The sequence below is a fragment of the Macaca fascicularis genome, chromosome 4 (genome assembly GCF_037993035.2).
Source record: "Macaca fascicularis isolate 582-1 chromosome 4, T2T-MFA8v1.1".
Classification (NCBI taxonomy): Eukaryota; Metazoa; Chordata; class Mammalia; order Primates; family Cercopithecidae; genus Macaca; species Macaca fascicularis.
The window spans coordinates 114,511,596-114,529,859 of NC_088378.1; the positions used below are offsets into that span (position 1 = coordinate 114,511,596).

Sequence of the window (18,264 nt, forward strand, 5' to 3'; positions counted from 1 at the left end):
ACCCTTTTTTTTCTTTCATCTCTTCCCTTCCTCTTTCACTTTTTTTCTTTTTCTACTCTCCTTCCCACGTTTTTTTCTGTCTCATATCTGTTTTAGATTTATTGGTGACACCTTGGGCATGTCTTAAACACAAACTGATGCTGACTCCAGTGAGATTTCCAACTGCTGTTTTTTTGGAATGAAAGTTGTATTATGGACTCCTTTTTATTAGAATGTCTGTTCTCTTTTTGAAACTAGGCAAGACTACGGAAGTTAGAGAATTAATAGTTTGCTTTACACTAAAGAAATAAGACAAAACAGATTTGGGAGGGCAAAATTTGCCTATGAGAAGGAAATCTTACTTTAGGAAATTCATTTGGATTCTAAAACACATCAGAGTAATATTTTTTGTCATTAGTCCTGAGAACGTCTAAGGATATTTTAAATTGTAGCAGACAATCTAAAATGTATTACCCAAATAAGAAATACTACAAACCTGGTTACTGGCCCAACTTTAACATCAAAGATAATTTTATCATTTTAAAGATTAATTTCTAGTCTGCATTCTATTACTCTATTTTTAAAAATATTTCCATATTTGCTTCCTCCCTCAGAACATATTTTAAGAGCAAGCATTTTAACTCTTGATGATGTTTGCTTTTTGTACTTACTACCTGAAACCAAATAAATATTTAAGTATGCAGTCAATCCTTATTATTTATAAGTTCTGCATATGCAAATTCACCCACTTTGTTTTATTTATAATAAAATATTTATTTGTAACTCCAGAATCAGTATTTGTGTGCATTTGTGGTCATTTGTGGACATACATAGAGCAGCAAAAAATTTAAGTTGCCCAGCGTGCACTTCCCAGCTGAGGTCATCAAACAAGTCTCTTTCTTGTTTCAGTCCCTCATACAGTAAACATGTGTCCTTTCTGTGTTCTGTGTAATGCCACAGTTTTTACGTTTTGTGCTTTTTCTTGGTGATTTTCCTGTTTAAGAATGCTCCTAAGTGTAGTGCTGCAGTGCTGTCTAGCATTTTTAAGTATAGGAAGGCTATGATGTGCGTTACAGAAAAAATAAATACGTTAGATAAGCTTTGTTCAGACACGAGTTACAGTGCTGTTGGTTGTGAATTCAGTGTTAATGAATTAACAATATATGTCAGTAAGGTGTCTTTAAACAGAAACACATAAAGCAAGGTTACGTATTGATCAGTTGATGAAAATGTAACCAGGGGTTCTCAAGAACCTAACCCTGTATTTCCCTTAGGAGCAGTGGTTCAGTATTTGCCAATTCAGTGTTCACATTGGCATTATAGAACATAACTACTGTGAATAATGAGAATTGACTATATGACAAAATAGAGTAAATTTTAAGTTCAAGGGCAACCAGGGAGCCAGGGAGGTAAATTCCTTTTTTTTTTTTTTTGAGACAGAGTCTCAACTCTGTCTCCCAGGCTGGACTGCAGTCGTGCTCCACCTCCCAGGCTCAAGCGATTCTCCCATCTCAGCCTCCCGAGTAGCTCGACTACAGGCATGTGCCACCACACACAGCTAATTTTTGTATTTTTGGTAGAGACGGGGTTTCACAATGTTGGCCAGGCTAGTACTGATATCCTGGCCTCAAGTGATCCGCCCATTTTGGCCTCATAAATTGCTGGGATTATAGGCGTGAGCCACTGTGACTGGGGGTAAACTGCATTTTTATTCTTATTCTCATTTTATCACGAAAGCACCAGAACCCATTGGAAAGATGTAGGGAAAGGAGAGCAAGCAGTGACCTAAGGGAATTCCCCTTCCCAAGACGTTAATCTTAGACCACCACTACCTGTGACTGTGTCAAAGAAAAAAACATGGCAGATAAATCCAAATCACGTGGGAAGCTATAGCTTTAGGGGAATGTTTTTCACTCTTTCACTGTTGGTAATGATATCAACATCTGAGAGTACCCAGAGTTTTTCAGGGTGAAACTGACAGTATCCATGTGGTCCCTGACTCAAGATGGTTTGACTCAGAGTTTTTCAACTTTAGCATGGGTTTTTTGAGACATAGCCCTGTCATAAGTTGAGGAGCATAAGGATTTGTAATAGTTCAGCTTATGAGTTTTTTGAATTTACAGTGGTTTAATGGGGTGTTAAATGCATTTTTGACTTAAGGATATTTTTGACTACAATATTTTCAGCTTACAATGGGCTTACCAGGATGTAACCCCCAATGGGGTTTATTGGGGCAGCCCATCGTAAGTCAAGGAGCATTTGTAGTTTTAATCTCTTCGGATTTGAAAATGAAAAATATACACAAAGCTATATTACCAAAAACATTTTCCTTTACATATGAAATAAATTCATCTCTCGTTTTAGAGTTAATGATGAAGATGTCAGACTAATGTTATGGGACACTGCAGGGCAAGAGGAATTTGATGCAATTACAAAGGCCTACTATCGAGGTAAAACACAGGATTTATTTATTTATTTTGTTTGGGCACATTATTTTGGCTAAATAACTAATTTTGCTTTCTTTGTTTCCCATATAAGCGTTTCTCTTGAAGAATAGTTAAAATAATTTCGAAGTATTTTTTAAAACCCCAGTTCATTATTCTTCTAAAGATCTTGTATGTTAGCAAATAACACCTGTACTGTAGACAGTTTATCTCTGCCTTAGAATTATGTGACTCATGTAGGCATTCCCAGGCCAAATCAGTAAGAAGCTCTTAAATGCCTACTTTGACCCCAAGAAAATGACTGTATAGTCAGAGAGTGGAAGCTAACATGAAAAAGTAAAGCCCTGGCAAATAAGATGGCATTTGTTATGACACATGAAGTCGCATGATAAAGCCTTTTCAGTGCTGTAGGAGTTCAGAGAAGTATGAGACACCTGTGAAAGGAAGGAACCATGACTAAAGAATTTAAGGCTCTAAAATGTGGGCTAAAATTTTTTAAGAGGCTAAATTAAACTTCCGAATGGAACTTAAAAGTTTCCTTTAACATCTTCTTACAAAATTTTGCCCTTTTCTTTTGGAATTTAAAACACCACTTTCAGTGTTCCTGTAACTCAGCTGCCAATAGTGATTAAAGTGAGAAAACACAGTAACAAAAGCTTGGTGGAATACCATGTAGCATTATAGCCTGCTGATGCCAAGTAAATATTAATTGATCATTCATATTGACAAGCATTTAATACTCTGCATTTCACAGATGCTGTGGGAAATAGAAAGACACAGCTGACATACTGATTATTCCTTTTATGACGTCCCTCTTTTCTGAACTTTTCACCGTGTCATAATTAAAACTTGTTTCCTAAAGATACAACTTCCTCGGCTGCCTTCTCTAAGGGAGGCTTTTTACCCATATCCCTGCATACTCACATTATTCAAGACTTAAAGGATGTTGGGCAAAGGATGTCTTGTTTCTTACTACTGCTTCCACACCATTCCTCCTCTTTTCTCCTTCAAAAACCTCAGCACCTTGAAAGTCCAGGTCATGAGACTTTTACCCACCACTAATCCCCCTGCTTGCAATGGTCCATCATCTTCCTTTATCCCTCCTTTGTGATAACACTGGCATCTGGCTCAGTTTCTTCACAATTGTTTGGGTTACTTTTTAAAAATTCAGCCTGTTGCTCATTTCCTTGTTGTTTTCAAGGCCAACAATTGTTTCATTACCCCAAAATCTAAACCTCTATAGTCTCCCACTCTGACCACTACTGCCTATGCTTGTGGCTTGCTAACTTTAATACCCAGACTCTGTCTTGAAACCATCAAGAGCTTCTGTGTTCATTGACCCTACCACTTTTTAAATACGACTTTCCACATGGCTTTACTTCTTTCCTTCCTCAATTTAGTTTTTCTAGTCCTGTAAGCATTTGCTTGCAAGGACCTTTAACTCCCTGACCTGCACTCTCTGCATAATACTTGCTCAGCAAAATGCCCAACCCAGTTAAACCCGACTATCTACCAGTCTGTATCCAAGCACCTGAACCACATAGAGAATATCAGACAACCATTCAGACTGAACTTTGAAGCTGCCATCACATAACATTAATGGGTATGGAGTGCTGCCAGGCACTCTCAGTGTTCTTTACTCAAGTCTCTGTCATTTTCCAAAAGAGCTCTTTTGTGTTTTCTCTTGCCTTAACCTTGGGAATCCCTTCCTCCTCTCCACTCTCTGCCGATTTCTTTGCTTCACTCTTCTTTGAGAAAATAGATGGAATCAGTGAAAACTGTTTTATCCTTCCCACTATCAAATCACGTTCTTGGCTAAAACTCTTCAGCATCGTATACACAGGACTTTACAACTGTGTTTCTCCTTGTCTGTCCAGTGTCATCTGCTGATTCCTCACTTGTACTTCACCCTTGAGAAATCCCCCATTTTTTTCTTTTCTTTTTACACTATGCCTGGAATGCTTTCTTATCTCACTTGTTGGCTCAAGTGAATTCAGTTGTCCTTAGGAGACAGTATCATTTTGGTTACTTTTTTTATAAAGTGAAATTCTACTGGTTCATCACACAGTCTCATTTTACTTATCAGATGCTATAACTTTATACTCTGACCTTAAGTAATGGATGAAATTCTGCATATATACACACACACACGCATATATATATATTTTATATATACTTAATATATATGCGTGTATATATGTATACATATTACATATATACATATATATTAAGTGTATATATGTATATGTGTATATACACATAAAGTATATATTTATAAATGCAAATATCTATATGTGTATATGTACACATATATTTATAAATATAAACAGATGTATATATACACATACATATATGTGTATGTAAACATGTCTGTGTATATATGTACACATATGTATATGTGTGTATATATACATGTATCTATATTTATAAATATAAATGATTTTGCTTAAAGGTATTTGCTCTGTGAACTAGAAGTCCCAGGAAAGTAGGATCTACCTTGTTTTTAGTTGCCCCCATGACTGTTTCTCTAGATTTGAAGTTTTATTCAGAAAATGTATATTAAGTGTCTCCGTTGTTCTAGGGATATAATAGGCATATAATAGGCCCTGGCTTCTTTGTCTTAACTTGTATTTATATTCATGTAATAACATTGCTTAGAAATATATCTGAAAAGTTTCCTTTAAGATAATTATCTTTTTTACTTCTTAAATCTCCTTTTGTTTTCTCCTTTTAAATCTACTCTTTGGTATCATAAAAATTAAAATATATTCTATCTTAGTAGAATGCTAGTAGTTGAATACTAAACAGTCCTAAAGAACAGATGACATGGAAGCAGTTATGAATTATTTTTTCAAAGTCTCTTTAAACATCCTGTATTGAAAGATACAGGTTTAATGAAACTGAAATAATAGTTATGTGTACAATGGAAATTCTTCTGACTTCTTCATGGAAGTCTTCTTTAATATGTCACTTTGCCCAACTTGAAAGGGAGCCTATGTTTGTGTGTCCTGGATTATCAGAGAAGAAGTACTTGAAAATAGAATAGATATATTGAATAGCGGTTTACCAGTATATCTCTTGAAGAAATCTATATATATATGAAAGTTCCAAGTGACAGTGTTATGAACTTTGAGGTACAGTTTCATATAAACACATAATTTCTTCTTTTAGACAGGATTTACAACTGATTTTATTGAAGTGCCTTGCTTCTTTATTTACAAATTTATACCAGTTATATAAAATAGATATACTTGAGAAATTGGGTGAATTCAAGTAACTTTTGTATAGCTTATTTTTTTCACTTTTGAAAATGTAGGATTTATTGTAATAATGACAACTAAGGTTTAATAATTGTACTAACATATAAATGACCAGAGAAGTTGCCTTTCTAAATTGGTAACAAGGAAACTTGACTTCCACTGCCTGCTCGAAAACACATTTTGGTTTCTTGCCACCACTACTTACCACCATTTACTGTGTACTTTAAGGCCTCCCATCCACAGTAGCTTTGGTTATTCGCTATGGCTACCAGTTTGGATCCTGAGCACCTGTATCATGGTGTAAGGTTGAGAATTACGTTTTTACTACCCCAAGCCGTTCTTGGAGTAGATGGTATTGTTTTTTTCTCCCAAGGCTCTGTCATTCAAGTAGATGATATTTTAATCAAATTGTGAATTTCATCAGCCTTGACAGTATTGATTAACAGGTCCTAAATGTACAGTTTTATTCTTGAGTAAAAGTTATTTGTATTTTTTAATGGGGTTATTACCACTACCTTCCCCACACACTCAGGAAAAAAGTAAACATAAAACCTACGTGGAAATACCAAAAAGAAGTAGTATTACTTGAGATTTTCATTATTTTACTTTTATCTACTGAACTTTGTCTTCTGAATTCTCTGCATGAAATGTCTGTTCTTTTTCTTTAGGAAATAGATAGGCTGGCCTATTCCTTTGTAAGCTTTTGACAGTTTGATGTGGCAGTTACTACTTTTTAACCAATAGGATGATTTCTAGAGAATATATTTGACATTATGTTTTTGTAATTTAAAAAGGCAAAACTGGCTGGGGGCAGTGGCTCAGGCCTGTAATCCCAGCACTTTGGGAGGCTGCAGCAGGCAGATCACCTGAGGTCAGGAGTTCGACACCAGCCTGGCCAATATGGTAAAACCATGTCTCTACTAAAAATACAAAAATTAGCCTGGTATGGTGGTGCACACCTGTAATCTCAGTACTGGGGAGGCTGAGGCATGAGAATAGCTTGAACCCGGGAAGCAGAGGTTGCAGTGAGCCGAGATCATGCCACTGCACTCCAGCCTGGGCGATAAAGCAAGACTCTGTCTCAAAAAAAAAAGGCCTATCTTAGTAATTTAACTTTTTTTTTAGCCGACTATATTAAAATGGCAAAGAGGGTGAGATACTGAGACAGGTCCTCAGTTTCAACAACTTCTTTTTCTAAATGGTAAAAATAAACATTTATCACAATACAATATGAATTAAAGAAAAAACAGCAATTATACATAAAATTTAAAAAACAGTATATTGAACATTATTTTATGTTTTCCCTTTGGGAAACCTCTTTGGGGTTCCATTAAAATGCTTTTGGTTGCTGCCAAAGAAAAGGAATTTCAAACTGGCTTAAAACTACAGAGATTTACTGATTTGATAGAAAAGTCTGGAAATAGTATCCCTTTTAGTTGTTTGTTCAGCCTATAACCTTACTGATTCTCCCGGCTTTGTCTCCTCTCTGTGTGAGGTACCTCCTCTTGTTGATTTCCTTTTGGGTTGCAAGATTACCACCAGGAGCAATGAAGGCCACATGCTTTGTTTACATCCTTGGGGAGAGAGGGTTACTTCCCACAGCAGTGGTTCAGATGCCCTGCGCTTTTCTCTGACTAGACCACCCTTGACCTGATTGCAATAATGAGAGGGATGTGATTAACTGACTTGGATCACATTGTTCTCCTTGCCACCACCACAACTCCCACCTCCAGCAGAGAATAGGTTTAGTGTATCTAAACCATATGGCTACTATACAGTGGGGAAAAGGTGTTTTTAGGGAGAGACGCCACCTAGGCAGTCAGACAGTATCTGCTGCTGGTACAGATTTAGATAGTGATGAAATTAAATAGAAATAAAAGTAAGAGAAGGTAAGGGCTAGAAAGAATGAATTAAGATACAAATTTAGTGGTAGAAACACTATGCCATATACAGTTATGACTTGCTGATTTAAATCCAAGAAATGTGTTATTAATGATGCATAAAAATCAAACTAAAATTTTAAAAAGAAAAATCTTATTATAGTTCATTTAAAAGACCCATTATATCAAAGCCATTGCTCAGAGGTATTATTATGGACTTGGAATGCTGGCCTAATTGTATAGTGATAGATTTTGAAACAAGACCTTCTTTTTTTTTTTTTTTTTTTTTTTTTTTTTGAGACGGAGTCTGGCTCTGTCACCCAGGCTGGAGTGCAGTGGCGCGATCTCGGCTCACTGCAAGCTCCGCCTCCCGGGTTTACGCCATTCTCCTGCCTCAGCCTCCCGAGTAGCTGGGACTACAGGCGCCCGCCACCTCGCCCGGCTAGTTTTTTGTATTTTTTAGTAGAGACGGGGTTTCACTGTGTTAGCCAGGATGGTCTCGATCTCTTGACCTCGTGATCCACCCGTCTCGGCCTCCCAAAGTGCTGGGATTACAGGCTTGAGCCACCGCGCCCGGCCTGACCTTCTTGTAAATAGGTTACAACAGAGCACAGATTAGGAAGCCTCTGGGATCCCAAATGGTTTCTCTAAAGCTTTTTAGAAAGTCGACTCTAGGCAGTAGGAACCAGGGCTTTTAGTTAGTACAGAAAGATAGAGACAACATGAAATAGATTTTTGTTACAGTTATTTTACTGTTGACTTTGGTTTGTAGGAGAGGAAAAATATCTTTTTCCTTCTACTCTTTTTGGTCCTTGATTGGGTCTCTAACAAAGGATAGATTAACAAGAGAAAAGCTTACAAATTTATTTAATGTAAGTTTTAAGTGACAAAGGAGCCTTCATAAGGAAATGAAAACCCAAATAAACAGTTAAACCTGAGCGTTTTTATACTAGGTTTGAGGAAGAGTGCAAAGTCGTTGAAGAATGTGATAGGACAGATAGGAGCTAAGAGCAGTAAACTGGAGGAAACTTAGCAAGATTCATCAGCAGAGGTTCATTCAGATTCCTTTTGGTGTCCCTCTCTCTTCAGAAATGAGGATTCTCCTTTCCTCTGGGTATAGGGAGGTCACCTCTCACCTGAGGGGCTTATGACCTCCTTCAGGTGAAGGTCAGAAAATCCTTCCTTTGGGAGGCCAAGGTGGGTGGATCACCTGAGGTCAGGAGTTCAAGACCAGCCTGGCCAACATGGCGAAATCCCATCTCTCCTAAAAGTATAGAAAAATTAGTTGGGTGTGGTGGTGGGCGCCTGTAATCTCAGCTACTCAGGAGGCTGAGGCAGGAGAGTCGCTTGAACCCAGGAGGCAGAGGCTGCAGAGAACCAAGATCATGCCACTGCACTCCAGCCTGGGTGACAGAGCAAGGCTCCATCTCAAAAAAAAAAAAAAGAAAAAGAAAAAGAAAGAAAATCCTTCCTGAATTTTATGACCTGCTTCAGTGGAGAAGGGGGTGGGGGAGATCAAAGTGACCCTCCTGCTTCTGCTGTTTTCTCAGATTCCTTCAGCTTAAAGTATTCAGTACATCAAGGTGCCATATTTTAGTTTAGCATGTCCAGAGCCCCATTACTGGTATCTCTTAGATGTGGTTCATCTCTGCCCCTATGAAATTCCTGTGCATTCTTTGCCCTGCCACTGGGGGAAGCACAGTTCCTTCCCCATATAGCTCTCTGCTTTTTGTCTGTTGGTTTTGATTTTTCACTCTCACTCTCAGCCATTGCATCTTTCTCAGGCTTGAATCAAGGCATCACTAATCCCAAATGTCCCCCAGTTGCCGGAAATACATAACATCCTCCTTAATTGGTCTTGCCAGCATCCGTTCTTTAAGGTTTGAGATGAGGGAGGTGGTGATAGCACCCTCGTCCATCCTACCACACCTTTTTGCAGGAGAGAGGGTTTGGAGTACAGTACTTCCTCTAAAGAAATTCTTTACAGATCCCTTTTCTTTCTAACCCCCTTCTCATATTAAAAAAGAAGAAATTTCTTGACGTGCTTGAGGGCGTTCCAGAGTTGTGTAGCAGGATCATCAGCCATTTGCTTTCTAAATTACGCAAATGATGATCTGTCTTATAAATCTTGGAATCTTTTATGTGTTTCATGCTTCATTGGTACCTCAGTCAAAAAAAAAATTTTTTTTTTTAAAAAGGGTGGAGGGTAAGGTGTCATCTTTTGAGCTTTTTAAAATAAATATTAGAAAGGGCTTTTTGGTCATTAGGATTTTTCCAAACATAAAAAAACCATGATGAATCACAGTTTGACAAAGTATTTTAACTGTCTGGATGGAAGATTATATTCAGTTAGAGGAAATGGAAACAAGTGGTTGTCCAACATTTGTCAGAATTATTGTAACCATAAAAGTCATCCATAAAAAGTAATCCAGTTGATTTTGTTTCCATTTTAGTAATATATTTAGGTCAAATCAGACAAGGTGGTGCAGCGTTTGATATAAAGGCTTGATATCACGTGAACATCCTGCTTTGGAGATTTGTGTACCATTCTTTCTAGAGATTGTAATTTATCTTCTAGGACTTATTTTTGCGATCTTATTTCAGATTTTTTATTTCCTGCAGTTCTTGTTTTTTGATTTTGTTTATACTGTACAAATCCATTTTTCTCCTGTGGTTTAATAGTCATACATTCTCTTACTCTTAAGGTGATTGCCTTTAACTTAAGGCACTTACTGTCTTAGTTTGAGCATCTCTGTGCCCTCCCACTGCCCCACGTGAGCGGGGCAGGTTTATTTGGGACATGATCGCAGGAAGTATAGTGAAAGACTAGGGAGAATGAGGCAAGGAAGGGAGAAAAACCAGTGAAGTGTTCTAAGTATCACTGTGGGCCACTGGGGCTCAGTCTCCCTGAGGAACCATGAAGAGAGGCGTCAGGAGCCCAGCAAAGGGAGGCTGAGGTGTTACTTCCACCCCGCAAGAGGTATCACTTCCCCCTTGGGGATGTATCAGAAAAGCCCCCAGCAGAACAGCAGAGCCCCCTGCAGCATAGGCTGGAGGTAGGGCAGGAGCAACTGGCACAGGAACTGTCTTCCACTGCTGCACTGAAGCCGGGCTGAGGGGACATGCCATGCATGCGGCCACAGGCCTCAGCTGTAGGGTTTGTTTATTTACCTCCCTTGATTATGTAAACATCTTCCCTTTCTTCACACAAGCACTTTGGCACATTCCCACATTTCTCTGGTCTCTCCCCATTCTGTCCCCTGCTAAATAATTTTGGGGTTGTTGTGGACATGCTTTATCTTTTGGTCTTTGATTTTTTTTTTTTTTTTTTTTTTTTGAGACGGAGTCTCGCTCTGTCGCCCAGGCTGGAGTGCAGTGGCCGGATCTCAGCTCACTGCAAGCTCCGCCCCCCGGGTTTACGCCATTCTCCTGCCTCAGCCTCCCGAGTAGCTGGGACTACAGGCGCCCGCCACCTCGCCCGGCTAGTTTTTTGTATTTTTAGTAGAGACGGGGTTTCACCGCGTTAGCCAGGATGTTCTCGATCTCCTGACCTCGTGATCCGCCCGACTCGGCCTCCCAAAGTGCTGGGATTACAGGCTTGAGCCACCGCGCCCGGCCGCAGTCTTTGATTTTTTTAAATAACGTTGAGCTTTTCTTAATCATTCTTACTGCCTATATCTCTGGCACTATCTGGTTTTTTTTTTTTTTCCATCATATATGCTTCCTCTAAGAGGTTTTTATGGTTAAGTGTCTGAGACCTTGAACACTTGGAAATACCCTGTTGTGCCCTCAAATTTAAATGGCAGTGAGCTGGACATAAAGCTGTAGGCTTAAAGGTAATTCATTGAGTTTTATGATAAAGAACAAATTTTTTTCTTTTTCTTTTTTTTTTTTTATTTGAGACAGAGTCTCTCACCCTTTTGCCCGCGCCGGAGTGCAGTGGCACAATCACAGCTCACTGCAGCCTCAACCTTCCAGGCTCAAGCAGTCCTCCCACCTAAGTCACCTGAGTAGCTGGGACTACAGGCATGCGCCACCACGCCTGGCTGGTTTTTGTATTTTTTGAAGAGATGGGGTTTTGCCATGTTGCCCAGGCTGGTCTCGAACTCCTGCGCTCAAGCGATTCACCTGCCTTGGCTTCTGAAAGTGCTGGAATTATAGGTGTGAGCCACCGTGCCCAGCACAGTTTCTTAAAATATAATTACATAATGTTTTTTTTTAAATTTGCGGTTGAGGTAAATGTTACAGCTCAAGTAAATATAAGTGTATTTATCAGTATGCTAATGTGATCTCTTCAGTTTTATTTTCCCAGACATTCTGAGAAGATCTCAGGGTGTCTTTGTCTCTCTCTTTCTGCATTTTGAATAATTCATTTATTATTTGGATTAAAACCTGTTTTTAGGCCAGGCACAGTCACTCACACCTGTAATCCCAGCACTCTGGGAGGCTGAGGCAGGCAGATTGCTGGAGCCCAGGAGTTTGAGACCAGCCTGGGCAACATTGGGAGACCCCATCTCTACAAAAAAACAAATAAACAAACAAACAAAAAACAAAGAATTAGCTGTGCATGATGACATGCTCCTGTAGTCCTAGTTACTCAAGAGGCTGAGGGGTAAGGGGTCATCTTTTGAGCTTTTTAAAATAAATATTAGAAAGGGCTTTTTGGTCATATATCACGCCCCAGTGATATATAGATATATAGACTATTTTTGGCTCTAGAGTGTCTTAGCCCAGACATATCTTGAGTCTTAGTAGAAAACTTTTATACCAGAGGGATCTGTAAGGAAGCAGTAATGTTAAGAAAACATGCTTTGATTTCAGGAAATCCTCTTGACCCCCAGGATGATTTTCCCTTGTTGCTTACATGCCTGCTTTTATCACCATGCTACCTGAATCAATAGCTAATAATTTATAAAACTGCTTCTTCTAAGAGGTTTCTGCTTATTTTTAGTCTTTGATATTATCAGCCTAAAATGACAGTTGATGGTTAAAATATTGTCAATGGATACAGTATGGGTGGGTAAAATTATGTAGTTAAACAGGGTAAAACTAAGTTTCCCCCACCTCTCTCTCTCTCCCTCTCTCTCTCTCTCTCTCTCTATGTGTGTGTGTGTGTGTGTGTGTGTGTGTGTGTGTGTGTGTGTGTGTGTATAACTCTCGGTATTGGCTTTCGAAATTATGTTCCTTAGGATCGCTGGTATTCTACTGAAATAAAATAATACAATTTATTTAAAAAGTGAATCGAATGAGCAAATTATGATTTTTTCTCATAAATTTTTCTTAAATCCTTGCTGAAAGAAATTAAGCAAATGACAAATTTTTCTGAAATCTGCACTGAAAGAAATTAAGAAGCAAATTAACAAGAAGAATTTGGCAACAACCTCTAATTTTAGTTTACTATTCTCTCTAGCCTTTATAATGGAATTAAATCAGTATTTTATGGTATTCCAAAAAGAATGTGTATGGTTTTGAGGGTACTTTGACAGTTGAACACATTTGAGAACCACTGTTTTTGGTAAAAATGAAAATAGAGTTTATATGTTGAAAAGTAAAGAAGAGTGGTACAAAGATGAGTTCGACATTTATTCACATAAAAGTTGTTTTGAGTGGATAAAAGTTGCCCCCATTCTGCATGAGATTGTGTTATTAATGTAAATGTAATATGTTAATGTAAATAACTTGATTGATTGATTGATTGATTTATTGACTGTGAACTTACAGGAGCCCAGGCTTGTGTGCTCGTGTTTTCTACCACAGATAGGGAATCTTTTGAAGCAGTTTCCAGTTGGAGAGAGAAAGTAGTAGCTGAAGTGGGAGATATACCAACTGTACTTGTACAAAACAAGATTGATCTCTTGGATGATTCTTGTATAAAGAAGTAAGACGGCTACTTTTGGGGGAGGAGGGACAGTAATTCTATAAACTTAAGACATTTTAATTTTTGCATAGTTTTACAGGATCTAGGAAAAATTCTATACTTTCATTTTGAAGGCTTTAATTACTTAAATATTTTAATTTACTTAAAATTTCTATGAGCTATTCTGTGTGATTGGTTTGGCTTAAAAAATTCATTCTGATTCCTAAGTAGAGAAAATTAAAGGAATAAAATTTGAAGGCTCTTTTAGAATTTCTTGTCTTTGCACAAGAAATCTAATTCTTCATGTTAAGTCAAACCTTAATATACTTAGAATGTTAAGAAAAGCATCCCTAGATTTTGTAATATCCAGAATAAGTAGCTATTCTTGTTGATGAATTTTAATTAAGGGTTCAGATTCATATTGTTTTGTATATTCAGAACTCTTATGCTCAAATTTGTGAGCAGATAATTTCTGTTTATAAATATTTACTCATTGCATTATTAATATTTTTGCTAGCTTTGAAAATATTTGCTTGGTTTTTACCTTTTTTTTAAGTCTTCTTATGTTAGTTATCTGTTACTGTATAACAAATTAACCCAAAACTTAGTATCTTAAAACAACAGACATCTATTACATCACAGTTTCTGTAGGTCAGGAATTTGGGAGTGGCTTAGCTGGTGGTTTTTCATGAAGCTGCAGTCGAGATGTTGGCTAGGCCTCTTCTCACAGAAAGGCTTCACTGGTGCTGCACCATCCATTTCTATGATGGCTTATTCACTTGGCAGGAAGCCTTAGTTCCTTGTCAGATGGGCCTCTCCTGTTCTCACAACACGGCGGCTGTTTCTGCCAGAGTGGGTGATCCAAGAGAGAGCAAGACAGAAGCCCAGTGTTTCTTATGGCCCAGTCTTAGAAGTCACATACTGTCCCTTGTATGTTAGTGGACGCCCAGACCAACCTTGATTACAGTGTCGGAGGAGACTACCCAAGGGGCTGAAGACCAGAAGCCAGGGGAATAGCGGGAGCCTATGGGGTATGTTTACAACTCTCTAATGACATTAATATCAGGAGTCCACAACCAGGACTCCTGATAAAACTAAAATTAGGAGTACAATTTGGAGATACAGTCATTAATATAGTGACTTCGGATTTAGGCAGCAAAATTGTTTCATGGCCAGTAAGAATAAAATAAGTAATTCACTATAAGATTTTTAGAATTTAACTACAGGTGTTCTTAGGAGGAGAGAAAATTAATTCAAATATTATATAAAGAAAAGTGATATTTTCTTATTTTAGGGCTAGAGATTAATGACTTTATAGAAAAGTCTTCTGTGTACACATACGGTATAATAGTTGGTGTTTATTTCTCAAGAGTAGTGAAGACTAAAATCAGTTCAGGCACTAAGTGAAAACATAGCTTTCAACTGATTTTACTTAATTGGGCATTGATATCAAGCTCCTTTAAAAAGAAATATGAAAATTTTCTAAAAGATCTGATCCCCCTTCCCTGCCAAACTGTATTCAGTACATGTAATTAAAAGTGATTTAAAAAACAAGCTATCAGAAGGCACCTTTGTAAAGTATTTTTTTTTAATTGATGTGCAGTGAGGAAGCTGAGGCACTGGCAAAAAGGTTAAAGTTAAGGTTCTACAGAACATCAGTGAAAGAAGATCTAAATGTGAATGAAGGTAAATTACCTTTTAAGGATACATATTGCAAAAAAAATTTTATTCTTGCGCTTTTAAAATTGTGTTGTTTAGAAATTATATTTATAATGAGAACAAGTTTTTTTGTCACCTAACATTAAGTAGAATTCAAAGGCATTCTACTTTTTTTCATTAGTGCTTAATTATTTACTAATGCCCTTGAATACTTTTTATCCTGGTGAGGTTTTCCATTTTATTATTATCTTTGAAAAATGTAAGCTATGTATGTAGAGTATATGCAGTGTATGTAGAGTATATGCATATGTGGTTTTGATGCCTACCTGTTAAAAATAACTCAGTTGTTTTAGAACTCCACGGTAGTCGATATTCCACTAGGTAGTTACAATGACTTTAATTTGTTTAATAGTATTTCCTAGTTTAAGAAAGTGAAATTAGAGAAAGATGATCAGTTATTTTTCTCATTCTAGAATTGCCAATTATTTAGACTGCAACTAGATATTCTCTTGGATGTCTGTTTTGGATACTTTTCTTCACATAAAGAAAGTAGACATCTTTTCAAGACTGAGTCTGTTTAGTGTTGTTTAATATTAATCACTATTCAGATACTTAGAAGAGCCAATCACTACAAGTATTATTTCACTCATTTACTAATAAAATACCATTACACATTTGTTAATGTTATCATTGTACTCAGATACTGCCCAAATAATTTTTAAAAGTTGAATTTTTAACTAGATTGTATGCTCCTAATTCTAACTTTAAATTTGTTTAGTAAGTATAAATATTATAAATGATGTGAAATAACAGATTTACATGCATAAATCATTGACCTGGTTCTGGATGTTTTCTTTTTATTCCAGTTTTTAAGTATTTGGCTGAAAAATACCTTCAGAAACTCAAACAACAAATAGCTGAGGATCCAGAGCTAATGCATTCAAGTAGTAACAAAATTGGTAAGCACCTAGGACATTTTAGCCCATGTTTACTTGGTAAGGTTGTTTTCCATTCATTATTATTATATTTACTTTAAAAAATACATATAATATGCTAATTTCTTTCAGAAATGTGATTTAAAAGTGATTATTAGACTGATAACTCTGATTATTAAACTGATAAGTGTCAGGTCTCTTGTTAAAAGGTATATTGCGTTCATGGGGTTTTTTTTTGCCATTGAATTTTATAAATCCATTTGATAGATTAAACACAGCAGAGATAAAGACTTTTTGTAAAGATCTGTCCTGTATATAAAGGAGCTTTATAACACTTATTCTTCTGAATCTATACTTATACCGGCTCTTACCTTTTCCTTTTCTTACCATCTTGCTTACTACCCATTACTAATTTTGCTTTTTCTTATGTTAAATGCTAGCCAAACTTTAGCATTCCCTGAAGAACAAGTGTGTTGTATTCTCTTACACAATAACTGCCTGACCATGTCTCTCTTCTTGCTTTGGATTCCAGGAAAATGAGAGACAAAGTTGCTGGTTCTAAATCTTTTGTATAGTCTCTTAAGGAATTCATATCTGTATTCTGTCCCCCTTCAGTACATACATAGAAACAAACACATTATTTTCTAGACCTGTTTTAACTTAGATTTTTCCTGGATTCTGGCTTTTTTTTTTCCCTTCTGACTTCGCCATTTTCATTGCAAAATTTCTTGCCATCAGAGACCTTAAATGCTTTGTGAACACAGGACACTTACAGTAAGCCTCTACCTGGTGTGGTCTCCTTGGCCCCACTCTTGTCTTCCTCATATCTACTGATTAATGCTTTATCTAATAAGACTTATTGTGGAACAAAGTAAATGCAGATTCTCTTCATTCCAGCATTTAAAGATGGTTTTGCCCTTCCTTCTGTGCAGCCTCCTGCCACACCATTATATATATGTACACCATTTACTGGTTCTCTCAGAGGTCTTGATCTTTTCTGAGTATGCCCCATGCTTTCTTGCTTCTTCACTTTTGGTCATTTTTTTTTCTTCTATTGAGAATGACCTTTTTCCCATCTTCTGTCGAAGGAACACTTCATTCCTCAAGGCCTTTCTAGAAAGTTCTCAATTGTGTATCTGCCTGCCTGAAGAACACACAGCCTCCATACTTTTTCTTTCTTTCTTTCTTTTTTTAATTAAAGAAACACGCTCTCACTGTGTTGCCCAGGCTGGTTTTGAACTCCTGGGCTCAAGTGATCCTCCTGCCTCGCCTTCCCAAAGTGTTGGGATTATAGGTGTGAGCCACTGCCCAGCCTCCATCTTCTAAAAGAATAGACATCTAAGTCCAGGGCATTGCCAAGTGCCCAGTTCTACCTTCTTCATGTAGTTTTTCCTTTCTTATGTATCAGATGCAATCTGTCCTTCCTTTGAACCTTCTGTAAGATTTTGTCTCTTTTATGACACTTAACACATAATTTCTTATGGCATTACTTGTTTACTGTCTTGTCTTATTACATTGTAAACTTCTTGTAGGTGAGAAGTGGTCTTAGTCACCTTTGTATCCCTGACAGTATCTTTGGCCCAGAATTTTGTGTGTCATGGATGCTAAATCATTCATAAATTGGAGATTTCATTTTGTGAATACCACAGTTCAAAATGGAAACTATAAAGTTATCTTTTAGCTACTCATCACTTTTATCTGTGGGCCACTTTTTCACTGTTTTAGCACAAGTAGGAAAAACCTATCTTACTAGTATTAACACAGAATCTCACAAATAGCTGGGTGTGGTTGCTCATGCCTATAATCCCAGCTATTTGGGAGGTTGAAGCAGGAGGACTGCTTGAGGCCAAGAGTTTGAGACCAGCTTAGACAACATAGCAATATCCTCTCTCTTAAAAAAAAAGGAAAAATTAGCTGATGGCACATTCCCATGCCTGTAGTCCCAGTTACCCAGGAGGCTGAGGCAAGACTGCTGGAGCCCAGGAGTTTAAGGGTGCAATGAGCTATGATTGCACCACTGCACTCCAGCCTGGTGACAGAGCAAGACCCCGTCTCTTAAATTAAAACACACACACCCCTCACAAATACTGTTGTTACTGTTGTTAACTAAAAGTTAGGTATTCTTGAGGAAGTGATGTGAAGTTAATAAGTTATTAAAATTATCGCATTTGCCGGGCGCAGTGGCTTACGCCTGTAATCCTAGCACACCTGTAATCCCAGATGGGTGGATTGCCTGAGCTCAGTAGTTTG

The 18,264-nt window shown here is 37.5% G+C and overlaps 1 protein-coding gene and 1 long non-coding RNA gene across 13 annotated transcripts in view; one reads left to right on the forward strand and one right to left on the reverse strand.

The window, feature by feature from the left end:
* The window catches only part of RAB23 (RAB23, member RAS oncogene family), a 35,494-nt gene that overhangs the window by 12,614 nt on the left and 4,616 nt on the right, over positions 1–18,264 (forward strand). For 7 of the 12 annotated variants that reach the window (XM_045390250.3, XM_005552645.4, XM_005552644.5 and 4 more), the window contains 4 exons: positions 2,344–2,429; positions 13,285–13,441; positions 15,024–15,106; positions 15,946–16,038. In XM_045390250.3, coding sequence (XP_045246185.1) covers positions 2,344–2,429; positions 13,285–13,441; positions 15,024–15,106; positions 15,946–16,038 — 419 coding nt within the window. Of the gene's footprint in view, positions 1–2,343; positions 2,430–13,284; positions 13,442–14,206; positions 14,452–15,023; positions 15,107–15,945; positions 16,039–18,264 lie in introns of all 12 variants that reach the window. The other 5 variants (XR_012433722.1, XR_012433724.1, XR_012433723.1 and 2 more) reach the window with 1 other exon arrangement.
* Positions 5,597–9,033, reverse strand: LOC141410103 (uncharacterized). Its single transcript, XR_012433726.1, has 2 exons — positions 8,147–9,033; positions 5,597–7,827 (listed from the first exon to the last, which is right to left on the reverse strand). It is a non-coding gene; the product is annotated as an uncharacterized lncRNA (long non-coding RNA).